Source organism: Acomys minous (assembly GCF_964271855.1).
Source record: "Acomys minous genome assembly, chromosome: 12".
In the NCBI taxonomy this organism is placed as follows: domain Eukaryota; kingdom Metazoa; phylum Chordata; class Mammalia; order Rodentia; family Muridae; genus Acomys; species Acomys minous.
The window spans coordinates 13,599,852-13,609,696 of NC_140493.1; the positions used below are offsets into that span (position 1 = coordinate 13,599,852).

The 9,845-nt window shown below is 55.6% G+C and overlaps 1 protein-coding gene across 3 annotated transcripts; it reads left to right on the top strand.

Annotated features, from left to right (window-relative positions):
- The first annotated feature begins 719 nt into the window (after nt 1-719).
- On the top strand, nt 720-8,232 carry MAPK11 (mitogen-activated protein kinase 11). 3 transcript variants are annotated; one of them, XM_084803223.1, is made up of 13 exons: nt 826-962; nt 1,856-2,002; nt 3,628-3,757; nt 3,937-3,995; nt 4,095-4,206; nt 4,300-4,329; nt 4,415-4,462; nt 4,542-4,656; nt 5,185-5,256; nt 5,453-5,532; nt 6,278-6,356; nt 6,440-6,616; nt 6,975-8,232. In XM_084803223.1, the coding sequence occupies exons 2-13, from the start codon at nt 1,923-1,925 to the stop codon at nt 7,052-7,054; spliced, it is 1,062 nt and encodes a 353-aa protein (XP_084659349.1). In that variant the 5' UTR covers nt 826-962; nt 1,856-1,922; the 3' UTR covers nt 7,055-8,232. The 3 variants fall into 3 exon arrangements, with proteins under 3 accessions (XP_084659347.1, XP_084659349.1, XP_084659348.1); XM_084803221.1 differs by lacking the exon at nt 1,856-2,002 and having other exon boundaries at nt 720-962; XM_084803222.1 differs by lacking the exon at nt 826-962 and having other exon boundaries at nt 1,394-2,002.
- The last annotated feature ends 1,613 nt before the right edge of the window (nt 8,233-9,845 follow it).

Here is a 9,845-nt window from a genome sequence, read left to right on the forward strand (position 1 = left end):
GCCGTGTGCTAGTAGCTGGAGAAAGCCAGGGCGGGGCGCGTTTCGAGAATGTCAGTGAGATGAGTGTTTCATAAGGAGGAAAAATATCAAATACCAAAAAAAGATCCATTTGGGTACCATACCTTCCGGCCCCAACCATGGTGCTGGTGCTGTCCCTGGTCCTGACTGCCCGCCTGGCGCTCACCTCTTTAGGAGCTTTTAGACCGAGGTTAGGGCAGGGTGCAGGGTAGATGTTGTCTTCTGAAGGCTCTGTCACCAAAAGAAGTGTACAAGGAGGTGAACCAGTAATGCCAAAGGGAGGCGTCCCTCCTCGCCCAGGCTATAACGCTCCTCCCTGGGTTAGTGCCCTGGCGCTGGTTTTTAACCCAGAGCCTGCTTAGTTTTTTGTTGTTGTTGTTGTTCTGAAAAATATTATCACCACGTGTTCAAGCTCGCAATTGATAATTTCCCCTCATTTCTAAGGAAGGAGGTTGGTGTGGGATCCGGGGAAGGGCAAAGGGGAGTGCGTGGCATGCAGAAAGTGGAGGTGCGAAATACAAACAAGACTTCTGCTCGTCGCTCCCACAGGAAGGAACACCGCTTTCTCCTTTGTAGCAGTCTCCGAGGGGCGGGAAGCTGTGCGTCTGTCTCTGGGAACCCCCCAACCCCACCCTACCGCCCCACTTCCCCGCCCCGGTAGCCAGGCTGGGGAAATCCGCCGGGCCTCAGCCCCGCCCCGCCGCCCCGCCCTGCTGCGCCGCAGCCCCCCAGCCCCCACCCCCGCTTTGCTCAGCGGTGCTGGGCGTGGGGCGCGGGCCGGATGCTGCACGGGGCTCCGGGGCGCTCGCTCCAGCTGCCGCTGTGGATATGTCGGGTCCGCGCGCGGGATTCTACCGCCAGGAGCTGAACAAAACAGTATGGGAGGTGCCGCAGCGGCTGCAGGGCCTACGCCCGGTGGGCTCCGGAGCATACGGCTCGGTCTGGTAGGGGCCGGCAAGGATCTGGTGGGAGCTGGGCGGGAAAATGTGCGCGACCCTCCAACGCGACGTGGGGTTCCCGGCGTGGGGAGGGGCCTCGCCCTGCCTCCGCCCCCGGCCTGCACGCTTCCGAGGAAAGAATGGGGGCTGGGGGGGGGGGGGAGCAGCACGGAGGAAACTTTCCTACTAGAATCCACTCGCTGGCAGGGAGGGGGTCCTCCAATGCCCACCCACCCCTATCTCCAATCCCTAGTTTCTCCCAGAAAGACCGAATCCTGCGGCGTCACAGCTGGAGGGAGAGCAAGTCTCTGGGGCCACTAAATGGAATAGCCATTCGGGCTATTTTGGGCAAGGTCTAAGTAGCTGCAGGGTCTAACGCGCTCCTAGGACCCGATCTTTTAAAAAAAAAAAAGGGGGGCGCCCACCGAGGTGAGGAGACATCTTTTCTTCGAAAGGCACCAAACTCTCCTGTGGATCCTACCCCCTCCTCCAGTTTCCTAGGCGCCTCAGACAGCGGCTTGAGCCTAAGCAAACATCTACTCCCTATTCTACATCCTACCTCAGTTTGCCCAACAAAGGATCTCAGAATATAGCCCCCCACCCCCAGCTAGGGTTTGGGGACCATCAGGTTAGAGTCCTGATGGGGCAAGTGTCCAGGTTGGCTCCCAGACACCTGGGGTTGGAGAATGGTTACAGATCAACCAACCATGTTGACTGGCTTGATCAAGGGTGTGGACACTGATCACGTGCCCCACACCCCAGCACCACCGGGAATGGGGGCCTGAGGCTCAAACCTTGGATCTTGTGCTGTCCTCAGAAGCCTCTGTCAGATCTCTGTCGTTCCACGGCAGGGATACTGATGAAATCTTATTGAGGAAAAACGGTCCTACTTTTTACAGGGCCCCTAGCGAGCTGGTCATGGGATTGGCACGCCATGTCTGTAGCCTGTAGTCCCGCCGCTCTGAGATGGATAAGGTGGTTCTGTTGGCGCTTGTTCCTCATCTTCTTCTCGCTTCTCTTTCTCTCAGGGTGCACCCCCCTCCACAGTGAGTAGAGACAGCATACACTCCCCACCCCCAGCACCCAAGGAGTAGGACCGAAGAAGAGATGACAGGACAGGTCTTAACAAGGGGAGGAGGACGAGGTTACATGAAATCCCATTTAAAAAAATAATAATATCATTAGAAGGAGGGAGGGAGAGAAGAGCACAGGGGGAGGAGGTGGGGGTAGGGCGGGAAGAAAGGTGGAGCAGACAACCTTGCAGGGGACTTGGGCGTTGACTAAGATGGCATCCTCTCGGGAGCTGACCACCTAGGAGTTACAGGGAGATCGCCAAATCTCCCAAGCAGGGCCTACGTCTGTCTCCACTGACCTGCGACCCTGGCTTTGCTCAGCTGCCCTGCTGAGGCAGGTGATAGGATGCCAACTCCTTGTAACTCCAGCCAAGTAAGAAGGTCTGTTCTAGTGGCCACGCCTGTCCCGCCTCACCCCAGCAGTTACTTAGATATTCTGCTTGTCATAGAGAAGCAGCTTTCTTCCACTTCCCATGAGCAACCCCAGACCCACCGTGTTGCGTCCCCACCTTCCCTCGGCCGGGGGTCGGGGGAGAACGGGTGGTACCCTGTCTCCATTCACTGCAAGGGAAGGAAGGGTGCACCTTGGGATGAAGAGAGTCAAGAAAGTAGAGAAGGAACAAGCATCGCCAGGCGAACAGGCTGTGTAAAGGTACTGTAGCCGCCAACAGAGTTCCTTCAATGGCGGCGGCAGTGGAGGCAGCGGCGGCAGCGGAGGCAGCAGGCACCGTAGCTTCTCCAGTCTTGAGGGCAAAGAGACCAGAGCCTGGGGGGTGGGGGTGGGGGGGGGAGACACACACCCTATGACCTGCACAGCCCCTCTGGTCTTGAGGCCCATATAGAAGGGATGTTCTCATTTGCTCATTTGAAGCTTTCCAGTGAAGACCAGAAGGGTGAAGAGGTATAAAAGTGGAGGGCCCAGTTTCTGGGGAGCGGAAGTGTACCAGGGACACCCCCTGCCAACACACACACTTGGGGGTTGAACATTTCCTACTATCCAATTGTTCAGTTATAAATTGTATGTGTGGGGTTTGTTTGTTTGTTTGTTTGTGAGACAGTGTCTCACTAGGTTTCCCAGCTGGTCTTGAACTCACCTCAATTCTCTGGCCCCAGTCTCCCCAAGAGCTGGGATTACAGGCATGAGTTAATCATGCCTGTAAGATGCAATAAACACATCTGGATAGCCTTCCCCAATCTGATGTGCAGAGGGCATGGGGGTGAGGTGCCCAGTTGCTTTGTAGGTAAGCCTCCTTTGTTCATGGCAGCCGTGAAGGAGGAGGGTTGCTTGCTGAGGGAGCACCTGTGGGCATAGTCACGGGTTTTCATGCCAAGGCCTTGTTGGGAGTGGGGGCTTAGGTTTGAGCGAGAATCACAGGAAAAGAAAAGATACAAGCTCTGCCAGAGAACGCCGAGTCCACTCAAAGGGGTCTTATGAGAGAGGTCCGGGAGGGGCGGCACGGGGACGTCACGGGGCGGAGCAGGCAGGGCCAGGCCTCCTAGGTCTTTGAAACAGCAGCAGAGGCTCTCGCTCCAGTACCCTGGCACAGGGTGGACTTGGGCCAGGCGCTTTCGCGTTGCCTCACTTGCCCGCCTTGCAGCTCTGCCTACGACGCGCGGCTGCGCCAGAAGGTGGCTGTGAAGAAGCTGTCTCGCCCTTTCCAGTCGCTGATCCATGCGAGGAGGACATACCGTGAGCTGCGCCTACTCAAACACCTGAAGCATGAGAACGTGAGAGGCCAGGCCAGAGGTGTAGGGACTGTACAACGGACTGACGCTGCCTGGTGGGGGGCGGGAGCGAAGAGACAGGGGCGGGACCTTTCGTGGATACTCCCCCATGTGGGTGGGGCCCAGCTCAGCGGCCTGTTGCCTACAGCTGAGCTGTGGTCCTGCCTGGATTCCCTGACCAGGTCATAGGGCTTCTAGACGTCTTCACGCCAGCCACATCCATCGAGGATTTCAGCGAAGTGTGAGCAGCCTGGGCAGGCGCGGCGGTGGCCTTGGGAACTAAGTCGGGGGTTGGGGTGGGGTGGGCGAGACATTGTCCTAACTCCTGACCCTGGCGCAGGTACCTGGTGACCACTCTGATGGGAGCCGACTTGAATAACATCGTCAAATGTCAGGCACTGAGCGATGAGCATGTTCAGTTCCTCGTCTACCAGCTGTTGCGTGGGCTGAAGGTGGGGCGCGTGGGCTCTGGGGTTCCCTGGACCGCTCTGGGTTAGGGCAGAGCGGGGTGGAGCCTGGGCTCACCTGGTCTGCCCTCCCTGCAGTATATCCACTCGGCAGGCATCATCCACCGGGTAGGTGAAGCTGTGGGCGAGGGTGAGGGTCAACCACTCGGCCTAGGCTCATGGCCGCAGCACTCATGCCCCGTCCACCCTGCAGGACTTGAAGCCCAGCAATTTAGCCGTGAACGAAGACTGTGAGCTGAGGGTATGCATAATGAGGGGGGTGTGGACAGCGGGGTCGCACAGATAGGTAGATGTCTTACACAATACCCGTGGTCCGCCAGATCCTGGACTTTGGGCTGGCGCGCCAGGCTGATGAGGAGATGACTGGATATGTGGCCACACGGTGGTACCGCGCACCAGAGATCATGCTGAACTGGATGCATTACAATCAGACAGGTGCTGTGGACCCTCAACAGTGGCCTTGTTCTGTAAGGGTGGTCAGGCTGTGTGCACACCACGGGTTAGTTGGGGTAGGAAGAAAGGCTGAAGAAAAGAAGAGCATGCCTGGAGCTCTGACAGAGCTCTGACAGAGAGGGCAAGGGTTTGGTTGGACCAGCTTTTAGAAAGGCTTTTATTTATTTATTTTTAAATATATTTATTTATTTACTATGTATACAGCGCTCTGCCTGCTTGTGCACCTGCACGCCAGAAGAGGGCACCAGATCTCATTATAGATGGTTGTGAGCCACCATGTGGGTGCTGGGAATTGAACTCAGGACCTCTGGAAGAGCAGTTAGTGCTCTTAACCTCTGAGCCATCTCCCCAGCCCTAGAAAGGCTTTTAACTTGATGGGTGTCCTCAGGGTTCTGCTGGTCTCTTGATCCTGGATATGACTGAGGGTCACTGGGCTGGTTCCTGCCCCCCACCCCCTCCACAGGAAGGATTTGGGCCGGCTGACTGAGTCTCCTTTCTCTCTCCCAACAGTGGACATCTGGTCTGTGGGCTGCATCATGGCTGAGCTGCTCCAAGGAAAGGCCCTCTTTCCTGGAAATGACTGTATCCTTGGGGAGCAGAGTCAAGCTGGGGTCCCCTTTCACAGGGTGGGAGCAGACTCCTCTAGCCCCTTTTGGAAGTTTTACCTCTGCCCTATGCCATATCCACACGGGGCTCCCTGTTGTCAGCCACAGCTCCACAGTGTACCAGGGGCTGGGACTGGAAAGGTTGGCTGCCAGGTGTTTCCTGAGCTAGGTAGACATCGACCAGCTGAAGCGAATCATGGAGGTGGTAGGCACGCCCAGCCCTGAGGTTCTGGCAAAGATCTCCTCGGAGCACGTGAGTTAGTGGTCATCCAGCTATCTGTCCACTCTCCTGACCGAGCAGCAGTCATGTGGGGGAGGGGCCGTATGCTGTTGAATGGGTGTCACCAGGGGAACGTGGCCAGGGTGGGATAGAGCTTGTGTTAGGAGAAGCAGGTGAACTGGGAGGACATTCTAGGTGGCAGAGAGTGTGAAAACAAAACAACCAACACTGAGAAACTCCTCTGCCTATAAACGGTAGAGGCAGAATCCAGTGATGGTCTAGAGACTTTTTTTTTTTTTTTTTTTTGAGACAGGGTTTCTGTCTGTAGCCCTGGCTGTCCAGGAACTTGTTTTGCAGACCAGGCTGGCCTCAAACTCACAGACCCATCTGCCTCTACTTCCTGAATGCTGGGATTAAAGGTGTGTGACACCACTGCCCAGCTAGGGAGCCCTCAGACCTTGAAAATAGGCTGCTGGCTTGCTAGGACACTTAGCAGGTCTTTTGGAATGAATGCATCAGGCTGTCTCCTGAAAGGGCCTCTGCCCAGTTTGGGGCCAGGGAAACACAGGGTAATTAGCCATCCAAGCTCTTCTGTTTATTTTTGGGTTTTTTCGAGACAGGGTCTCTCTGTGTAGCCTTGCCTGTCCTGGACTTGCTTTGTAGGCCAGGCTGGCCTCAATCTCACCGCTACCCGCCTGCCTCTGCCTCCCGAGCGCTGGGATTAAAGGCAGGTGTGCTCCACCACTGCCGGCCTCAAGCTCTTCTTTTATGTCTCCAGGCCCGGACGTATATCCAATCTCTGCCCCCCATGCCCCAGAAGGACCTCAGGAGTGTCTTCCACGGAGCCAACCCTCTGGGTGAGGACTGGTCCTGGGTGGAGCTGGCCTTCAGAGCCAGCACTGGATATATGGATATACGGCGCTAACTCTCACTCTTGCAGCAATAGACCTCCTGGGAAGAATGCTGGTGCTAGACAGTGACCAAAGGGTCAGTGCATCTGAAGCCTTGGCCCATGCCTACTTCAGCCAGTACCATGACCCTGACGATGAGCCAGAGGCGGCTGAGCCTTATGATGAAAGCGTTGAGGCCAAGGAGCGCACCCTGGAGGAATGGAAAGGTGAGAGCAAGGTAGGGGGCATGAGAGACAGGGAAAAGCCCAAGAGTCTGATGGCTGCCTTTTCTCAGAGCGAGATTTTTACCTGTTTCACGCAAGAAACTCCACAGAATTTCCTCAGTGGTCTGGGAAGCGGAAAACATGCCTGTACTCCACAGCGGAAGCTGTAAAGGCGTGTGTGTGTATGTGTGTGTGTGTGTGTGTGTGTGTGTGTGTGTGTGTGTGTGTGTCAGAGGCTTGGAGGACAATGTGGGCCAGGCTCTGGTTCTGAGCTTAGTGGTGGATGTGGGCTGGGAAGGCAGATGGGGAGCTAGGATGCGGTGGATAGCATAATCTCATCCCCCTCTTTTCATTCCCTCAGAGCTTACTTACCAAGAAGTCCTTAGCTTCAAGCCCCTGGAGCCATCCCAGCTACCTGGCACCCATGAGATTGAGCAGTGAGGCATTGCCTGAGGGAAGGCCTGAGCCTGCCCCCTTTCCTCAGCTTTCCAGTTTTCCTCAAGAAGTGCCTCTTGGGCAGCCCTGACACTTAACCTGGGACCCCTTTGCCTTGAGAGGACTCTACACGTATACACACACCAATGCACGGATATGTACATATGCCTTGCAGTAGTGTTTATGGACCTATCTTGGCCCACCCAGGTTCGCCTTGGGAACTCAGTGTGTGGCATCTGAGTATGTCCCTGTCCTTGTCCCTGTCCAGATCTCTTCTGCTCTTGAGGACTGCTTGGATTGGGAGGAAGGCAAATGGGCTATGGCCCCTAGAGACTCTGAGGGAGAAAGAGTCACAGTGGTTGGATCTGCCCAACTTGGAAGAGAGTGGCTGAAGGCTGAGGCAGGGCCAGTGCCCCACCCAGCTGAGTTGAATTTCCCCTGGCCATGGCAAGGCAGAGACCACCACCAGATATCTAATCCGAAAAGCCTGCTGCAGTTTTGTGTTTGCCTGTGATAGGTGAGCAAATGGGCATGAGTGGGCACTCCTAGTGTCCACATCAGAGCATGTGCAGACATGTGCTGGTGTATACGAATCTGTGAGTCGGCAGCCATATCTAGGATGGCACCTAAGTTGGAGGCAGACACTGTTACCTTCCCTTCCCAGAGTTCTGTGAACTAAGGCTCTGAGAGGTGCCAGGAGTTTTTTGTTGTTTTTTGTTTGTTTGTTTTGTTTTTGTTTTTTGTTTTTTGCTAGAGTGTAGGAGCCTGCAGCAGGATCCTCAGGCACAAAGACACAACGCCAGCTGGGAAGCTGGTGACGTATGTGTGTGTGTGTGTGTGTGTTCGTGGGATGTCTAATTTCAAAGATGCTAAGTGGTTAGCATCCACAGATAACGAACTTGAACATTCTTGCCCCTGGATCGAGTCAAAGCTGACAAATGTCTGCCCGCATTCTACCTCCACCTCCCCTGTGGCTCTGCAGCTGGGTGGGGCTGCTGTGGTCTGTAAGTCACCCCCTATCATCCCTTTCCCCAGAGAGGAGCTGACCAAGTAACTTTTGAAGACATGTTGTGGGTGTGGCGCATCCCTGGAGAGATGGTGATCTCTTGCTCTCGCAGGGGACCAAGAGGCTCTGGATGTCAAGTGCCTGCACCAAGCGTGCACAATAAAGGGGCTTCCCTCTTGCTCGCGTTCGTGTGGAAGGCTCTAGATGCCATTGCTTCTGTTGTCCCTGCTTCCTGGAGGGGTGGCTGGACCTCTATGCCTGGTACATTTCCAGCCCAGCTCCACGGACTTTTCACTTGTTGTACTCCTTGATCACTCAGAGCAGTGGTACTATCACAGCCCCTTCGTGGGGTCAAGAACCCAGGAGACCAAGTCAGGATAAGACCCACAGGTTAAAAGGGGGAAAAGGGTGTGATGGCCACATCACACACTGGTCCCCGCTGTTTTATGTACCTTGGGATTCACTGGACAAACTTGTCTCCTTCTAACTCACTGGTGGGGCTGGCTCTGAGGTGGGATTGTCTCTGGAGCAAAAGTCTGTCCTTCCTCAGGGATTGGACAGGATAGGGGAAATAGCTTCAGCTTCCCCCATCTCCCCACCCCCACTTCCTGGCTAAGGCGCAAGGCTACTTTTGCCCAGGATACAGGTCCGGTTTCATGCTCATGTCCTAAATCTTGGACCCCCCCAGAGGCCTTAGTCTGGCAGCCCCTGCAGGGGGTAAACCTAGGAGCCAAGTCTAGTGTTGGGAGATTGGGAGTAGAAACCTAGTACAGGGCCCTGGTTCCAAAGCCCGGTCTGGATTACCCGTAAGAATAAGAAGGGACCTAAGGAACTTTCTGGAGGCTATGCGCAGAGGACACAGGATGCAGGCAGATGCCGTTTGAGTGGCCCAGAGGGCCCCTCCTCCCCTCCCCTGTCACTCTTGTCAGCTTGTGGGTGGCCATAGCACCAGCAGCAGCCCAGGCGTAAAGCTGCTCTGGCTAGCCTTGAGCTGCTGATTCATGGCAGTAGGCAGGCAAGCGGGCATGGAGGGAGGGGAGGAGGGTTCTGGGTATCTTGTTTCTACTCATCAACCCAATGGGATCCTGGAATGGACTTTGGTTACTGGGCTGTGGGAGGGATGTTGGCATCACTCTCCAGGAGCATCTGGTTCAGGTCTGGAAGAGAAAGTTCACATGGAGGCATCAGGCTGAAAGCCAGCATAGGATCCCCTCTTTTTCCTGGGGGCAAGTCCACATTTAAGCTCATTCTGGGATTTGAAGACCAAGCTGCAGAGTAGGTGGCATAGGCAAAGGAATCAGGTCCGCTCAATGCTTGAGGCAGGCATTCCACGTACCAGGTTGGGGTGGAGCCGCAAACATAGGTGCAAATCCCTCTGGTTCTTAGATTGGGAAGATGAGAGTCTGTGGCCACAATGACGTTAGGGATACAACCAAATCCCTCCTCCTCCACAGAGAGGGAGATGAATAGATTAGCCCCGGGGCGGGGCATCCTTCAGAAAGATGGGGAGTTGAGCCGGGAACGGGAAAACAATTGGGACAGGGTATGATTGGTGAACCTGACCTGGGGCGGGAGTAGACGCTGGTGATCTCAAGTTGCCTCGAACAGGGCCCGGCGTTCTGGAAGAGCAGGAGAGGTTGGAATTCAGAGAGGCACCTGCTAAGACCTTCAGGGTCAAGAAGTCTAGGGAGGGTAGAGGCCGGCCAGGGTGTTTCAGCGCCGCCTCTGTCCGGGTTCGGGACTGAATTAATGGGGCAGCTCTCCCCGCACAACCCTCCCTTCCCAAGCCTT

Excerpts from the sequence above, each read along its gene's own strand:
- MAPK11 (XM_084803221.1), top strand. The coding sequence starts at position 847 with ATGTCGGGTCCGCGCGCGGGATTCTACCGCCAGGAGCTGAACAAAACA. Across the intron at positions 4,330-4,414 it reads CGGCAGGCATCATCCACCGG|GACTTGAAGCCCAGCAATTT; the intron begins GTAGGTGAAGCT and ends TCCACCCTGCAG. Across the intron at positions 6,617-6,974 it reads CACCCTGGAGGAATGGAAAG|AGCTTACTTACCAAGAAGTC; the intron begins GTGAGAGCAAGG and ends TCATTCCCTCAG.